Genomic DNA, 18574 nt, shown 5'->3' with positions numbered 1-18574 from the left:
AAGTTGATTGCAGGTCCGTCTATTGCTATTCCCTATAATGTTTAGTGTCCATACATTTTCAGGGGATTCAAAGCTACATTGTGTAAGAATTCCTCCCATCTAGCGGTGACATTTTATATGACAACCAACTGAATATTAATTTCTAGCCCTTCCTCCTACGGTGGCCGAACCTGAAATTAGCTCTTAGTGTCTCCATCGTTTACACGCAGCTGTTCTAGCCACTCCAATATTAACTTTGGTCTTGTAGCTTTGCCTGTCGCGTTGTCGTTTTAATTCTCTTTTTCGCTTTCTTGGCGACTCCGTTACATGTCCTCGAGAATAGGCGTGATCCTCCATCTTCAACAGGCTTTCAAATCTGCCGGCAGTCGCGAGTAATCTCCCCCTGGCATTCGTCACGGTGCCACTGAGTGTAAAAGTGTGAAAGGCGGAGGCATGTCCCTCTTTGGCTAATGTATTTTAAAGATGGAGGCGCTACATGGCGGCTGCCATTCCAGCGACTCGCTCGTATGTATTCTGAATGATTCTGAGTGGCAGATTCTACACGTACGAGAATACTCTCATTAGTTGGTGGAAGTAATTACACATGAATGAGCACATATTTGTGAAAGAACAAAGGGTTTTTTGCTAAGAATCAACTCAAAACATTACGAGATACATTACTAAGATTAGGTCAAATGCGGAGTGATCTGCTCACCATTTCAGGTTCTATTTTGCTTTATACAGTGCATAATTACCATATAACAAATTGCAATTAACCAAATTACCACAAAGTTATTGCCAAACACTAAATCTGGGGTCCCTGAGCGTCTGGGGCCTTGGGGCAGTTGGCAACCTAGCCACGCTTGCTGAAGCAGCAGTAGGCATCTGAATGAAGGTCAGCGAAGAAAGGCCCACAGGAAGTTGTTGTAGCGGATCCTTCCTGCGGTGTTGGCATCCAAATAAGAGCTGAGGTGGAAGAACTCCTCCTCTGACAGTCTGACGCTGAAGTGGCGCAGCACCTGCAGGGCAACAGCGGCAAAAGTTGGAGTTGGAGTGCCTACGTGTGAACATTTGTGTGTGTCCTAGTGTTTCGGGTTGGGGTTTAGGAGACGTCATCCCAGAACAGGTTGCTAATTGTTTCTATCGATTAGCCCAGGGAGCGTTGTCGTCTGTGAAATGTACAGCAGGTAAATGGCAGGGACAATAAAACAGGAGTGTCAGCTGCTGCTCTCCTGGGCCAAAATGTCAGAGCCGTCTTGTTTCAACCTTCAGCTTAATTGAGCAATTAAAATTACTGATTGGCTGTCAAGTGGTGTGTGTGTGTGTGTGTGCGTGTGTGTCTTGAGCATCATGGATTTCCAGTCACCCACCATCATTCTTCTACAGACATTTTGATAGAAGAAACACATGTGAAGCGATCGCATCAATAATTCATGAAGAACCAGTTTGTCTCTGAGTGTTTTGCAGGTGGAGCCCTGCGGGGGGGGGGGGGCGGCACTGTAACCGACCTCACCTGCCTAAAGTCCTGCACCGAGACACTTCCCGTGCGGCTGCGGTCACACGTCAGGAAGCAGCGTCTGATGGCGGTCCAGGAGGAGCGAACGACATCGTGCATCCTCAGCATGACCTCCACGCAATCTTTGCTCAGAACACCCTGGCTGGCCTGAACCGGACCAGACCGTGCAGTCATCCCATCAGACAGGGTACAAGGCCCAAACAGGAAGTCACGAACAACCAGAAAGAAAGAAAAAAAAAAATAAAAAGGTGAGAGCCCACATTAGCGCTACTATTTCATTTCTTCACAAGCTGAGACGCAGAACAAAGTGTTGTTTGTTCTATGATCAGATAAAAAAAAAAGGTTTTGTCTGTGAACTCGTGTAGAGACACGCCATAGAATCAGATAAGATGCGGGGGGGGGCAATTTTACACAGATGGTGGTGGGTTCGGTCAAGACAATGCAGGTCTTTGTGATTCCAAAGTTGGTTTGGAAGCTTGCAGCTCATGGGTTGCCAGATTAGGGCCCTCACCCACACGCTCCAGCTCAGTGGCTCAGCGGGAGTCTTTTAAGAGCGTGCCCACCCGTGTGTCATTGTTCAAAGCTTCATATACACCTCCCCATGCCAGAAAAGCACCGCAAACTCACCAAACTTGCCCAGTTTGCTTGTCATAGGAGGCGATAGTCGAGAGCCTGAGGGTGGGAGGTCCCCGCTGAGTTTACACAATCTGGCAACCCAGCGTCCCCCCCCCCCCCACACACACACACAAACGTACTTACTTATAACCCAATTTAAACTTGCAGCCAATAAAAGTACAATACATCAGATGTTAAACAGAGGAAAGGAGAGGGACTGCAGAGTTAATTTGAAATGTGCTGCTCAGCATGGGCATGTGTAGCTGAAAGTACATACCCCGTGTCCCAATTTCACATTAACTCCAACTGTGATGACTGGATACATGAGGGAAAAGTACATTTCCAAATTGCTAACATGCATACTAAAATCTCAACCCGCTCGTGGGGAACCTCTCCCTTCAGCCAATCAGCATCCTCCACCCCGAAGATGAGCTCTTACCATCCGGGAGACGAGACAGAGTCCCCAAATGCAGACTGATCCGTTTTTTTTAAAAACTCATATGTGCCAATATCAATCAATATGTTAAATAATAATGCTTTCTGAGGCTGTATGCATTGTGCAATAGTATCACGGTGTTCTGTTTATGTAGTGTGCAATTTTTGTGGCCTGTGGCTCTCATTGATTTGCACTTTGTTTCCATGTGGATTCTTTATTGTAAGTGCAGCTAAAGTTGCCAGCTCCGGAGTCCAAGAAACGTTTCCCCAAGAGGACAATAAAGTATATTATATTGATAAGCATATATCAGTGGGCAGTGGTGGCGAGCTTGGGGCCGGGAGGTCGCCGGTTCAATCCCCCAGACCGACAGGATAAAATCTGGGTGGGGAAAGTGAAAGAGCAGCGCTTGTCCCTCCCTCCCTCATCACCACCACTGAGGTGCCCTTGAGCAAGGCCCTTAACCCCAACCGCTCCAGTGGAGCTGCCCAGTGGCCAGCAGGTCAGACTGTGGTTGTACTGGGCAGCTTCCAGGTGTGAATGTGGAACTGTGTGAATGTGACAGGTCGTTGTTGCAAATGAGAAGTTGTTCTCAATCGACTTACCTGGATAAATAAAAAGAATATATATATATATATATATATATATATATATAAAAAACTGATCCCCATGTGTTTCATATCAAAATGCTCAGAACAAACTCAGCTTTGTGTATAGTGACACCCAAAATTGTTCCAGAGCAAGAGTGTTGTCAAACAGTGCTTGGACTAGTCAGTGCGTCGTTTGTCCTCAGAGGGTTAAGTCATTTGCAATTTGCATTTTATTGCACCATGTAAACAAAGTGGAAATATAAATGTATATTAGGAAAAACTTATTTTTTTGGACAAAATGATTTACACACCTCATTTTTTCCTAAGTCATAGCTCAATATTAGATGGGTTGGAGACACATTTAAGAGCTTAGTACATGCAGACATAGAATTGCAGTGTAACAGTTGGTTTGGTTTTATTACCGGTGTAATAGGAAGAGGGAGTCTACGTCGCTCATATGCCGTCTTGGTCTCTGCTGGTTTTAGGTTCAAGAGGAAGTGACGAAGGAAGCCGTGATATGAAACGCAACCATTACTGGTGATGTCAAACTTCTCAGCCAGACGCTCAAACTGCTCCTGAGTCATACTGATGCCGAGAGATTGGAGGATCTCTGCAACACACAGTCAGTCCTGAGCATGTAGCAGGTAGAAGGAATAGCTCAGGGTCATATACAGTCATGTGAAAAAATTAGTTATTCATTAAGAAATGCTCACATATCGATGTCTAATCTTGTTTTATTTATCGCTGGAAAAGAAAGTGATCTAATTGTAGGTAAACAGCAAAAATAACATTGTTTTACTCATTAAACAAAGGACATCAACATAAATGCATATTCTAACTGAGGAAAAAGTTAGGACACCCTACCCCCTAATACCTAGTGTTACCCCCTTTGGCTGAAATAACTTCAGTGAGACGCTTCTTGTAACCCTCTACCAGTCTCTGACATCGGTCTGAGGAAAGTTTGCCCCATTCCTCAATGCAGAATGCTTTAACCTGTGTGATGTTTGAGGGGTTTCTTACGGCCCGTTTCAAGTCACCCCACAGCATCTCAATGGGATTAAGATCTGGGCTTTGACTGGGCCATTCCAGGGCTCTCCACTTCTTAGTTTTCAGCCAGTCCTTGGTGGATTTACTGGTCTGTTTAGGGTCATTGTCATGTTGCAGGGTCCAGTTCCGCTTCAGCTTTAATTTTCTTACAGATGGTCTCACATGTTGCTCAAGCACCCTCTGATACACTGCAGAATTCATGATGGATTCTATGATGGTGAGCTGGCCAGGTCCTGCTGCAGCAAAGCGTCCCCAAACCATGACACTTCCACCTCCATGCTTCACAGTTGGTATGAGGTTCTTTTCCTGGAACGCTGTACTCGGTGTGCGCCAAACATGTCCTCTGCTCTGGTGTCCAAATAATTCAATTTTAGACTCATCTGTCCAAAGAGCATTATTCCAGAAGTCCTGTTCGTTGTCTACGTTCTCTCTGGCAAACTTCAGTCTGGCCTTAGTGTTTCTCTTGGAGAGTAAAGGTTTCCTCCTTGCACACCTCCCGTGAAGATTAAACTTGTGCAGTCTCTTTCTGATTGTAGAGGCATGCACTTTCACATCAACAGTCGCCAGAGCCTGCTGTAGGTCCCGTGATGACATTTTAGGGGTTTTGGAGACTTCTTTTAGCATCTTGCGGTCTGCTCTCGGGGTGAACTTGCTTGGACGGCCAGACCTGGGCATGTTGGCAGTTGTTTTGAATGTCCTCCACTCGTACACTATTTTCCGGACAGTGGAATGGCTGATTTCAAACTCTTTTGAGATCTTTTTAAATTCCTTACCAGACTCATAAGCTGCAACAATCTTCTTTCTGAAGGCCTTTCGATCTCACAGTCAGGAGCACACCAAACTGAATGTCTGAGGTTTAAATAGGGCAAGCCTCCTTCAAAATGCTGAGTAACAATGTTCTAATCATGTGCACCTGATGTGATACACCTGTGTGAGATTTCAGCCATTTTAAGTGGGACAAAATGTGGGGGTGTCCTAATTTATTCCTCACCAGAAATTGCATGTTTATTTTATTACATTTTACAGAACGTTTTAAAAAGTATTTTCTTCAGTTTTACTTGTTTAGTTATATTACTTGAATCTCTCAGTATTGTTAAAATTGATATTAAATATCCATATGTCTAAATATGTTAAAAACCACACATGTTTTCATAGGGTGTCCTAATTTTTTCACATGACTGTATGATTGCCTGTGGTTTGCTGCTCACCCAGGAAGGAGGTGGTGCTGATGTGTCCCTCTTGCTGAGGATCTTCCTCGGTACAGTTCCTCTGGATCTCTTTCCAGCAGCGCTGCACGGCCCCACGCAGCCTCCTCTCCGTGCTGCCCAACGGGCTTCCTGTTCCCGGCCTCCCCACTGAGGCAGGACGCCTGAAGGTGCACTGGGGGGCAGACTGGGAGAGGAATGAGAGGAGGTGAGGAGTAGGGCAGCACAACTACACTGAAGAAAAGTCTCATCTTAAGTTATTTAAAGTGTTCATATTATGCTCATTTTCAGGTTCATAATTGTATTTAGAGCTTATATCAGAATAGGTTTACATGGTTTAATTTTCAGAAAACACCATATTTTTGATGTACTGCACATTGCTGCAGCTCCTCTTTTCACCCTGTGTGTTTAGCTCTCTGTTTTAGCTACAGAGTGAGACATCTCACTTCTGTTCCATCTTTGTTGGGAATCACACATGCTGCAGGTAAGCTAGCTCAGAAGCAGACTACTAGGCGCATGTCTGACAGCTACCAGAGTGATCACGCACGACGTTAGCATTCATTACTAGCCTGTCAGTGCGGATACAGGGCGTGCCCGACATAGCCAGTGCTAGACCTAGCAGTCACAGAGTATGAGGGCGTGTCCTGACAGCTACCTAGGTAAGGATGCTACCAGTCAGAAGCAGAGTATGAGGGCGTGCCCTGACAGTACTCCAGGTAAGGGACTACTAGCCAGTCAGAAGCATATGAGGGCGTCCCTGACAGTAGCTAGGTAAGGACTACTAGCCAGTCAGAAGCAGAGTATGAGGGCGTGCCCTGACAGTACCTAGGTAAGGACTACTAGCCAGTCAGAAGCAGAGTATGAGGGCGTGCCCTGACAGTACCTAGGTAAGGACTACTAGCCAGTCAGAAGCAGAGTATGAGGGCGTGCCATGCTAGCAGCTAGGCGAGCATTATAACGTGTGTTCCAAAGTGACCACGTTTGTCTCTGAAGTAAAGGCTGGACTACAATAGAGCTGTTTGGAGCAGTTTGTGAACAGTGTTTTCTGTTGGAGATGGTAAGTCCCTTTGGGGGGGACTTTGGGCTTTTTCACTTTGTAAACCTATAACATACACAAAAAAGATACATAACACAATGAAGGAAAGGGGAAAAGCCAAAAAGCATAATATGAGCACTTTAAGAATAGTTTGCACCAAGCTGCTGATTCCAACGCCCTGTCTACCAGTGGTGGAATGTAACTAAGTACATTTACTCAAGTACTGTACTTAAGTACACATGTTGATGCACTTGTACTTTACTTGAGTCTTTTCTTTTCATGCCACTTTCTACTTCTACTCCACTACATTACTACATACATTTTCAATGCAGGACTTTTACTTGTAACTGAGTATTTTTTAATACTTCATCCACCACTGGTGCAGGGCTGCAATCACGGCCCGCAGCCTCGGTTTGTGAACGACGAGAGCAAGTCGTATGTTGTAAGCTCATGTGTTAACAAACTTTGCATTACGCACATGAGGTTATGAACATGAGGTTAAGATTTTTATCAACTTCAAGTTTAAGGTATTCCATACAGTTTGTTTGGTTACCTGACTACAGATGTAAAAGTAAGGCAGAATTCTTTTGTTGTTTTAGATTTTTTCATGCCTGAGTGGTGTTGATTTGGTTACATTGCCATTTAAAAAAAAAAAAAAGATAATTGTGACAATGAAAATAAAAATTGTTATAGATCAGTGCATTTGAATATAACTTGTATTGTTAAAACAAATGTCAGAAGGCCCCCGGGCATCTTCACATTATCAAATCTGGCACTTTTTATCACCCTTGCACTGGTGTATACACAGGAGATGTTCAATAATTCCACTTGCGACTGATGCAATTTCACTTAATGTTTAAGAAAACATCTGGAAAAAAGGCAAAATAAGTTTGATCATTTCACTTCTGCAGTTCCACCTAATGTGAGAACATACTTGACACAAGATGAGTTTAGGAATCACCTGCAAAGATGAAAACTCTGGTTTGAAATCCAGACAGTACATTATTTACACATGTAATACGTTTCTGAGGTGAACTTGTGGTTCATGCTGTGTCTACAGCCTTGATCCACCCACAATTTGAAATTGGTGCTTAAAGTCTGGCAAGACTGAACAGGCATCTGCTTATTTCAAGTAGGCTGTGCAGTGACTGAAATTTCTCTAAACACCAACACTTCACATACATTACCGGACAAAAGGTGTCGACAAAGGACACACACTTTGCTCTGTTTATTTAGATGTACATAGCGTGTCTCACAGACATACACACGCCCCGCTCAACTGTAACTGCTCTTTGCTTTCAATTTATAAACTATTAAAACATGGCGGACGTTCTGGAAATGTCAAATGTCTCTAAAATATAAGCCTTTCTCCAAAAGAAGTTTCTGAAGAAATACTAGATGGCAAACCAGTTACTGGTTCTCGCCTCTCTTTGTACATATGAAGCAAATGTTCACCTCATGTTAATTGCAAAAATTTGACAGATGGAGTGTCTTTGCAGTCTGTGGGAATCTGCCCCGAACAGCTAATGTCCCGGCTGTACAAACATTAGCTGTAGATAGCAACATACACAGAGGGTGTGTGATTGGTCTGACACAGGCGTCGCTGATTGAATCCATTTTTACTACAGCATTATGGCATTATATTTGAGACTCAATATAAAGCAAGCAGTGAGACATTTTGATCATGGAAAAAAACATCTTTTTGAGACACACTCCACTGCCGGGTGGGAACACACACACTCAGATCGGACTTTAATACCAGGTGGAAACAGGGCCTAAGGGGGCTTTCCCACCTCAAAGTCCGAAACCAAGGTTTATGTTTTTGTTACATTCTATACATATACATACAGCGCACCAAAGAATAGGGTTGGGTTCCTACGCAACCGGTAGGAATTTCGGTTCCTCATTTCGGTTCCACTTAATGTGTCGACTGAAAAATGTTCCCTCTGAAACAGACGTAAAAATATCCCCCTTTCTCTGTAGTCTAACGTAAATGTAGCCTACTTTTAAAATGCCATATTTTCCCTCTGGGCTCACCAAAACGGACGTAAAAGCATATTAACCATTCACTGCACATGATCGATAGTAAACATATTACACTTGCTCTGCTAGTCTATCGTTAGCTAGCTAGCTTTTAGTGCATTTAAAATGCCTAAAGCCAAGCTGTCGAAAGTGTGGCTGTATTTCACAGCCAAGGATTCCGACATCGCAAAATGCAACAAATGTTTCAAAACGATTACGTGCAAAGGTGGAAGCACGTCGAATGTATTGAAACATGCGGCGGACACACTATAAAAGAGCCTTTCTTTGATGTCATTTTTCAGTTTTTCAAGAATCGGAATCGTATTAAAAGTACCGGTTCAGCATCGGAATCGTAACAATCCAAACGGTACCCAGCCCTACCAAAGAACGACACGTGACAAAACTACGTCCTGTCGTCATCACATACTTGAGCTACGTCTCCCGACAGTTGTAACGGATCGGTTTGTAGACGGGCTTCCCCGTCTTCTCGTCTCCGCTCTCTGTGTCTGAGTTGTTTCAACTGACTGCTCGTCTCCCCCATGCTAACGCGGCTCCGTTGATTAAATGCATTTTCGCTATGGCATTATATTTGAGACTCAATTTAAAGCCGGCAGTGAGACAATTTCATCACGGAAAAAAACACATGATTTATATTTGGCAGGGAAATTGGAAAGACCTAAAAGAGAAAGAGCTAGCAAAATCTATCCTCTGCTCAAACTTTTATTTCTGTGTCTGCTATTATCCACATAAGTGCGCAAAGATAACCTTTCTCATTCAGTTTGACAAGTTCCAAATAGGATAGTTCCAAATCCTACCTTTCTTGCTCTGTGTGCTTTTGTAGACGGCAAACACTCACACAAATCTGAAGAGTGCACAGAGCAGAGAGGAGCAGCAGGGATACTGTGATGAAGTGTCCAAGGGTTTGTAAGTGCACGGAGCAGTGTATTTAACGGAGAAATAAGTAAAAGTGAGTGAGAGAGGTTATTAGTGTGCAGTCTTCAGTCTTCTGGATATTCTATCCTGTCATGTGCTGTACCTTTGTGCGTTGCAGAATGGCACCTACAGTCTCCGGGCAAAATGTTGTTGCTGAGGCTGTTTGTCTGGGCTCAGAGGAAGGCGATGGGACATTGTCGGTGGGACCCCCTGCTTCTGTCCTGCTCAGCGCACCAAAACGCTTCAGAAACTCTCTGTACTGCAGCTTCTTCTGCTCATTCACAGGCATCTGACTCCACACACACTCAAACTGAGAAGCAAAAGGAAACACACACACACACACAATAATCATTGGCACCGGGGCGGTGGGGACTAGGACCAACAAACAGCACAGTAAATTGGCTTTACAGATGACTAACTTTCTCACGCAGTCAATAATTATCAGCAAAGATAAATTAGATTTTGATCAGAATAATTAAAGAAAACATATCAGACTAAAACGAATGGTACTGGCAAATGCAGCGAAAGACTCATTCCCTCACAGACTCATTTCCTCATTTGTAACCATGGACGGATGCCAGTATGTGTTGTTTCAGCTTGAAAGCACTGGAAGAGTTGTTGGAAATGTGCTTGTTCTCTTGCGTGGCTAGAATTCTCTGAATTATCACGGACTGGAATACAAGCAAACAGTTTCTCTGGCTTCACCTGATCCTTTGTGAGTCTCGGGCAGTGGTGATCACAAAGCTGTCTGAACTGCCCTTTAGAGATTGTAGTGCTGTTGGAGGGGTCCAGATCCATGAGCTCTTTGGTGATTTCATACAAGTCACCGGAGACGACTTCCTGGATCTGCTGCAGAGGCTCTGTGCCTTCGGAGGTCTCGGTCTGGATAGGCGATCTATCGGTTTTAGGCCATGGTTCCCAGGTCTTACTCGGGCACCTCTCTGACGTCTACATCATTATAAACAGTAGCATACAACATACACACACACACACACACACACACGCACACACAAGCATGCACGCACAAACACAAACACACACACTATATGAGACATGCAGGGAGGGACGACATACAACTAACAGAAAAGGTCAACATGTACACTCATTTGCTTGCCTTCTAAGGGTGCTTTCACACCTGCCTCGTTTAGTTTGGTTGAATTGCGCAAATAGAGTTGGTTTTCCCCCTTGGTGCGTTTCGTTTGGGCAGGTATGAACGCGGCAATCGCACTCGGGTGCGTACCAAAAGCGTACCAACCAAGCGTACCGAGACCTGCTTGATGAGGTGGTCCCGATGCGCTTTCAGTCCAACTCTGGAGCGGTTCGTTTGTGGCGAGAACGTGGTCCGACCTCGAACCGCACCAGGTACTGTATGTGTACTCCAGTAGTCTGAGCTAAATGTCTCCTGTAGTCAGCTGTGCTTTACAATCTGCGATGCGGCGGATCAGTACTGTAGCAGCTTCAATGTTTGTCTCACACAGACAGACTGCGGCCAAAGCAAACAAACTACAGGTGTGAAAACGTACTAAGGGTAAGATGAGAAAACGAATCTCACTGCCATGTCTGTGTTGAGTACAAAGCTGGAGTCAGGATGTGATTAGCCTAGCTTAGCATAACAAGACTAAGACCCTGTTTCCACCTCCGATCTGAGTGATTGGATCACAAGTGGACAGCTCTAAGTACAGGTGAAAACACTCTCAGGACGCTTTGAGGACGCACTGAGAGCCGATCTTTAAAACCACATTTGGAGGTGGTCTAAGCCATGTGTCCACACTCTCATAGCAGTGAGAACGGGAATGCATCCCGTGTCCACATTAAAGGACAATTCCGGCGCAAAATGAACCTAGGGGTTAATAATACGTGTACCGAGTCGACCGTTCTCTGGGATATGTTTTCATGCTAATCGAATGTGTCTCTGGCTTGAAACAAGCTAGCACGAATCGCTGATTAGCTTCACGCTAGGCTTTCGGGGCACTGGTAAAGTAAAAAGACATCGCTATTTTATACCACTAACAAGGCTCAAAATAGCACCACACTTCCACGGTAGAATAATGAGGGTCCCTACATGTAAACCGAAGCATTTAGAACTTTGTAAGTGTACAGACAGTTTATTAAAAAGATGACATTACCTTTGCGTATAAAGCCAGGCGCCATCTTGGGAAAACAGTCATGACCAGTCGAACCACGAACGCCATGCAACCAGTAACCAGTAACATAGCTCGAGCAGGACGTTTGCCGTTCGACTGGTCGTGACTGTTTTCCCAAGATGGCGCCTGTCTGTATACGTGAACGGTAATGTCTTTATAATCTATCTTTTTAATAAACTGTCTGTACACTTACAAAGTTCTCAATGCTTCGGTTTACATGTACGGACCCTCATTATGCTACCGTAGCTAACCGGAAACAAAACAAGTCGCCTTGGCCATCTAACCCATCTACGAGAGACAAATGGAGAGAGGTCTTTAGGAATTTGGTTCAATTGAGCTGTCCGGAGATGAAGACACGTTATGGGAATATCCGGGAAGATGCAGACAGCGGAAACAGCTGTCAGTCCTGTGAGTTAAATGTTGGCTACACCAGAACTTATTTGGCAAAGGCGTTTCCATATCCCATTTAGAGCATCAACCACTTCAAGCGAGTGTAAAAAAAAAATGTACGCAATTGAGGACGTTTTATCGTATTTTGCCATTTCCATCCAGCTTTTCTAATGCGAGACTTTAAAATGCACATCAAAATGTGTGATGAAACAAGGATAATGACAATGTGAACATGCAGATGCTAAGCGGGAAAAATTGGTGACCATGTTCCCCATGTTAGCATCATCGGAAGTGAAAAAGCATATTTCCCTTAAGTATCTCCGGAAACAGCTTCTCTTACCAGTGGGCTGTGTGACTGAAACTTGTTGAGGAAATCCTTCCAGTTAACAGTGCAGTTCTCACGGTCCAGCTGCAGTTGGGTCAGCATGTATCTGTACTGTTTGTCTGACAGACGGGCACAAAAGTTCTCCAGCACCTGGCGAAATTCCAGAGCTTTGACTGTCCCTGTCCCACTCTGGTCAAAGGCCAAGAATGCCTGGAGGACAGAAAGAGACGCACGAAAAGTGATCAGCTGAGAAACCGATGACAAAGCAAAATGAAGCATGTTGTAAGCTTCACCTTATACAGATGAGGTGCTGACGCAGTTACTAGTTCTCGCATCCTAGCCAGAGCCAGGCCTGGACTGAGGCTGTCCAAAGACTCTATCTGGCATACAGCATCAGGGGAAGCAGGAGGACGCTCACACTTCTTCTCTGCTTTAGGGTCAAACTCAGACAGGAAGTCCATGTAAGATAGCCTCTCACCGTTATCATCCATGGGAACCTCAAGCCTATAGAGACACACAAACATGTTGGTTTCACAATGAATGATTGCAGAAGTGCAGATTTTTTTTTTTTATTTAACATACTTTGTTAATAATGGAAATTAAACATGTTTCACTCGTTGTTAGTCACACACATTACACACAGGCAGTAGTGTAATATAAAAAATATCCTCGAAGCGTTTCTACTGTATTATCTATCAATTCACCATGTGGGGAATTGGCAAATTGGCGCCCCTGCTTGCTGAGAAGGTGCCGTGCACACTGCACAGAGAAGCTGTGTGACAAGGGGAAAGGGGGGGGGGGAGCGGGGGACAGTTCACCTCTGGGTCAAACGGGTTGCTGGGCATAGGCGTCGATACCATTGGTGCTCCGCTAACATCGAGAGCCCACGAAGCTGATCGCGGTTATGTGTCAGTTAAACTTGTCATCTCAATCCTATCCTGAGTTGAAAGACTTTACGGCTTTATTATCGAGTTGATAGGCGTGTGTGTTCGTGTCTGACTACTTTTTTTTTTTTAAAGGGCGTGCGCACCCACAGAGGAAAACATAAATCGGCGCCTATGTTGCTTGGTCTCCCAAATGGAACGGTCCGGACAAGGGGGGGGGGAACGGGGGATCTATCGGAGATCTACCCCAACTTTTGGACTGCTCTCAGGATTGCCCTTACTCTGCCAGTCACTGTGGCTCCAGCAGAGAGGAGCTTTTCAAAGCTAAAGTTGATCAAGTCGTACCTGAGGTCAACCATGTCCCAGGAATGGCTCACTGGCCTTTCCGTCAGTATCAGTCACTCAATAGGGGAGCAGATTTCATACGATGACATCATTGATGATTTTGCATCAAGGAAGGCCAGAGAGGTCAGGTTTTAGTTTTAGTTTGGGTTTTCTGTTCTTAGTGCTATAGTGTAATAATTAGATTCTCTTTAGTGTCTCTTCACATTTGTGTGATGAAGGATTTGTGCTATTTAGAATATTTATTCTGTATTTTATTTGCATATTATTCTTAATATTTTATATTATTGTTGCTCTCTTCTCTTGTTACATTTTTTATATATCTGATTGTATATATTTATATATATTATTATAACAACATAAGTGAAAGAGAAAATTATATTTCTCAATTGCACAAATCCTTCATTAGAACATTTGAAAAACACACATCTAGTTATTATATAACTTATTTATTTAGTTATTTAGTCATTATATCTATGACTTTCCTAGTTATAGTGACAATAAGGGGACTTCGGAGCAGTTCTCAGAACAGAAGTGCTCGCCATCCAATCTACAAATGTCAAAAGTTGTTGAAACCAAATCCATCCATCCATCCATTCCATCCATCCATCCATCCATCCATTCTTTCCATCCATTCTTTCCATCCATCCATCCATTCCATCCATCCATTCCATCCATTCTTTCCATCCATCCATCCATCCATTCATTCCATCCATCCATTCCATCCATCCATTCCATCCATCCATCCTTCCTTCCATCCTTCCTTCCATCCATCCTTCCTTCCTTCCATCCATCCATTCCATCCATTCCATCCATTCCATCCATCCCATGGTGTTCCTCGAGGTTTTGGTGTCTTACAGTAATGTGGTATTTTGAAGGGTTTTTGACAATGTTTTTCTCCAAAAAAATGGTTCAATTCACCACCAAATCTGTGTAACAAATGATATCAACCCCAAAATTGCTGCAACAAATTATGAGATATACGTAAGTGAGCATGACAGTGGCCATCATATACTTCAATCATAATGTTCTAACCCCTTATACAATCTAACAAACCTTCAACATTTTAATAGGCGCCTAACTAAAACACTATGCTAATTACAGATGTATGAATAGAACAACTTGACAGATTGTTCTGAGCTGCACTCCCCCACAAAAAAAAAAAAAAGAAGATAAACATGCGTATATGGTGGGTGTCTAAAGATTAACTAAGATGGTGAAAATGATAAAGAAAATGATAATCTGTATGGTGCCGCTTCAAATGATTATCTGCATACCAATAAATACACAGGCCCGATTCTATGTTTTTCATTGGGCCTTTGGTAAGATTGTATTTACAGTTTCCAGTTTTTTTTTTCGATTGCTAAACGACAGTGGTTACAACTGAATCCACATGTGCAAAACTCTAACCACAGTCTGCACTACCAACAGTCACCTCAGCTAAACAGTTCACATCACAGTGAGCAGGTTGAGGTTAAAGTCATGGGATACGTGTGTTTTGAAAACTGTGTTCAAGCTAGAGCTGGGCGATATGGAAGAAATCTAATATCACGATATCCATCCATCCATCCATCTTCGTCCGCTTATCCGGTATCGGGTCGCGGGGGTAGCAGCTCCAGCAGGGGACCCCAAACTTCCCTTTCCCGGGCCACATTAACCAGCTCCAACTGGGGGATCCCGAGGCGTTCCCAGGCCAGGTTAGAGATATAATCCCTCCACCTAGTCCTGGGTCTTCCCAGAGGCCTCCTCCCAGCTGGACGTGCCTGGAACACCTCCCTAGGGAGGCGCCCAGGGGGCATCCTTACCAGATGCCCGAACCACCTCAACTAGCTCCTTTCGACGCAAAGGAGCAGCGGCTCTACTCAGAGCTCCTCACGGATAACTGAGCTTCTCACCCTATCTCTAAGGGAGATGCCAGCTACCCTCCTGAGGAAACCCATTTTGGCCGCTTGTACCCTGGATCTTGTTCTTTCGGTCATGACCCAGCCTTAATATCACGATATTGTTGACCAAATACCTCAATATCGATATTGCGGCGATATTGTAGGGTTGACAATTGGTGCTTACAAAAAAATTTGAGAAAGATTTTTGATCAATAATCATCATTAATGTGTATATAATAACTAAATGGGTAAAGGCAAATAATAGAAAAGCTAGGACAGTCTGGTAAATTCAAAAAAATTACATCACTTTACTGTGATCCAGCCATAAAAACCAGCGACAGATAACACTTTACATTATCCAAAATCTAAGACGATATCCAGTCTCATATCACGATATTGATATAATATCAATATATTGCCCAGCCCTAGTTCGAGCAATGAAAAACAAACAGTTTGGTCCACATGAACTGCTGCTGTGCAGACTGTGGAGTTTTGCACGTGTCTCCAGTTGTGCCCACTACTTTAATGTATGTCTCTACGGGGAAAAGTAAAGGATGGAGTTGACCTGCGCAGGTGATTTACAAGCTGCTCTCTCCGGACAGAGCAGCTGTAGGTTTGTAACAGGCTCAGCAGCTCCTCCACTGTCACTGTGCCATCTCTACTCGTTTCCAGGTGAGTCAGGGAGTCGCTCAACCCCTTGTAGTTGTCCTGCACAATCTGTCTGTGGACAGCACAACAAGAGCTTGTGTTATAACCTGTGCTGCTAATCTTCCATAGCGTCACTCAAGTATTTCTGTTCAGACAGACAGCGTAATGAAAAATATGCTTGGCTTACTCACATCATCAGAAAACAAATATGAGAACATAAACATTTGGAAAGTTTAATGCAGATTCTGAAAATGTACTGGTACAAAACTGTAATAAGCCTTGTTGCATTGCATTCACAATATTCATTAAGAACAATAGATTTTTTTTATGGGCTTAATAATAATCACAGCATGTGCTTAAATGTTTGTTTATCCAAATCCCCTGGGGTACGGAGCTCATTCAGGAGAGTAGCCACGCTCATATTACAGCATAATATTTGTAAATTGTACTGACACTCCAGAGCAAAGCTTGTTCAGAAAACTAAAATCTGTACATATCAACCTATAAATATGATCTCTGTTGTTTTTAGGGCATATATCCTGTCATTGAGTCATTGAGGAAATGTTTATGTTCAACATTAAAACCAGCATGGCTATGGCTGCATGCATTTTATCATGTTATGTTGTGTATGTTTCAGGTACATCAAGTATAAATCACATTTTTCATACTAAATGCTGCGCAACATTCATGTTTTTTGCATTCATTTAAATGGCGAGGATCATTTATACTTAATAGTCATTAACAGCATTTGACACTCATTTCAGAACGTTTTGCACTACAACAGACAGAAAACCTGGAACACCCACATGCTGTATGTCTAGACAGTCAAGAACACAGAACGAACGCATGGGAACTGCAAGGAGAGGAAGAGGGAGTGATATATATCATATGAGACAGCTGCCACTCTCAGTTTGTCACTGATAAGAGGGACTCCAATGTGCAGTGTAGCTCATTCACTTCACTGATGAATGGAGAATTACAGAGTTACAATGACGTACAGACCAGCCAAATAACCTCACACAAGGCGGAAAGCCGAAAGGTCAAAACACATGAATATTTGATAAACCCGGCCATTGCATACCCATGATGTAGGCTTATGCAATGCGCAGATCTAAAGAAATCATCTCTAACTCAGTTATCAAAAACTGCATTAACAGTACATGTATCAGTTCAATCATTTTAATTCTTACAACTGCTGAATTAACAGGCAATGGCGAATGTTTTGTGAAGAGCAGATATAGAAAAGCCAACTTAAACTCAATTATTTGATCAGTGGTGGATGGGTCAAACTAACACAGGACCATACCATGGAAGAGCAGGGTTCAACTTCTGTTTGAAAATAAAAGTAAATGAACGTCACATTCAGCATCACGTGCTTAACCGAAGTAAAGTAACGTCTGATTTGAACCCAAACCAAAATCTTTCTTTCTAAACTTAACCAAGTAGTTTTAATGCCTAATCATAACCGATTTGTTTTTGTGCCTAAACATAACCAAACAGCGACCGTTTCACAACTTTAAAGACGTGTTCAAAATTGCGTCCGTTAACCTTCTCTGCTTCAGATAAAATGTCATATTTCCTGCCACTGCTAGGGGCGGAGATTTATGAAACGCTCCTGTGGGTTGTACTAGAGGGTAGGAATAAATGATATGGTTTGGACTTAACCACTTAACCAGGTTACAGTAATTAAAGACCTAGTCTCGCATTGCCAGACCTTCCTCCACAGCGCTGCGGAAGAGGGTCTGGCTAGTCCACAGCATTCCTGGATGGGAGAAAAAACGTGCTCTGGTTTATTGGCATTTCTTTAAACCAATCACAATAGTCTTGGGCGGAGCTAAGCACCGCACGGAGCAACGGCACTTCTGCAAAATAGCCGCGGGAAGGAACTTGTTTTGGTGGAACATGTGTACGTTCAAAAGTAGTTTTAGTCGTACAGAATACAGTCGGTACTCAGATTGGACAGATAGTCTAGCTAGCTGTCTGGATTTACCCTGCAGAGATCTGAGGAGCAGTTAACCATAGTCCTCACAAATCCTCCGGAGTTTAAAATGCCAACACAAAAAAAAAAAAGCCCAAGGTAACGGACATAATGCCTTATTGAGGAACATCCAGCGGAATTTCCGGCGGCAATCTCGGAAGTAGAACGTGGTGGATATAGACTATTAAAGACTTAAAGCAATGGGCATACAGCCCTACTCTGCTTTTTTCAAGTTGCTGTCCCAACCAGAGGAATTGAATATTATACAAACATACTGCACAGAGGCAGGAGTACATAACAAGGACACATAGTGTCACAGATGTGAAAAAACATTAACAATATTATGTATGTATTTCTAATTTCCATTGCAGTTAAACAATAGGCCCACAGAAAAAGCAGCACTTCCCACGCCGATGATTATGTGCTCTTGGTTTTGCACCTCTAACACCTCTACAACACACATGACATGACACACATCTACGCACTGCTTTCATTACTGATCCACCCACACCATTGGCTTGTTAGTGTTAACCTTAGTTTAACAAACTGTTTGTTTCAAGTAGGTAAATCTCTTGCAAGGAGTTCCTCCTTTTCAGGAGCCAGT

At 43.4% G+C, this 18574-nt stretch overlaps 1 protein-coding gene across 1 annotated transcript in view; it reads right to left on the bottom strand.

The window, feature by feature from the left end:
* Positions 1 to 729: 729 nt before the first annotated feature.
* Positions 730 to 18574, bottom strand: part of efcab6 (EF-hand calcium binding domain 6) — a 67727-nt gene continuing 49882 nt past the window's right edge. Inside the window, exons 21-29 of the mRNA XM_078242830.1 lie at positions 15910 to 16065; positions 12529 to 12739; positions 12251 to 12445; positions 10082 to 10324; positions 9480 to 9686; positions 5389 to 5572; positions 3556 to 3743; positions 1493 to 1642; positions 730 to 998 (exon numbers count right to left, since the gene is read on the bottom strand). Of these exons, the coding sequence (XP_078098956.1) occupies positions 876 to 998; positions 1493 to 1642; positions 3556 to 3743; positions 5389 to 5572; positions 9480 to 9686; positions 10082 to 10324; positions 12251 to 12445; positions 12529 to 12739; positions 15910 to 16065 (1657 nt within the window). The 3' untranslated portion in view covers positions 730 to 875. The remainder of the gene's footprint in view (positions 999 to 1492; positions 1643 to 3555; positions 3744 to 5388; positions 5573 to 9479; positions 9687 to 10081; positions 10325 to 12250; positions 12446 to 12528; positions 12740 to 15909; positions 16066 to 18574) is intronic.

The sequence above is a fragment of the Sander vitreus genome, chromosome 23, assembly GCF_031162955.1.
Source record: "Sander vitreus isolate 19-12246 chromosome 23, sanVit1, whole genome shotgun sequence".
Lineage (NCBI taxonomy): Eukaryota > Metazoa > Chordata > Actinopteri > Perciformes > Percidae > Sander > Sander vitreus.
The sequence above is the reverse complement of the archived record's forward strand: the minus strand, read 5'-3'. Positions and strand labels throughout refer to the sequence as shown.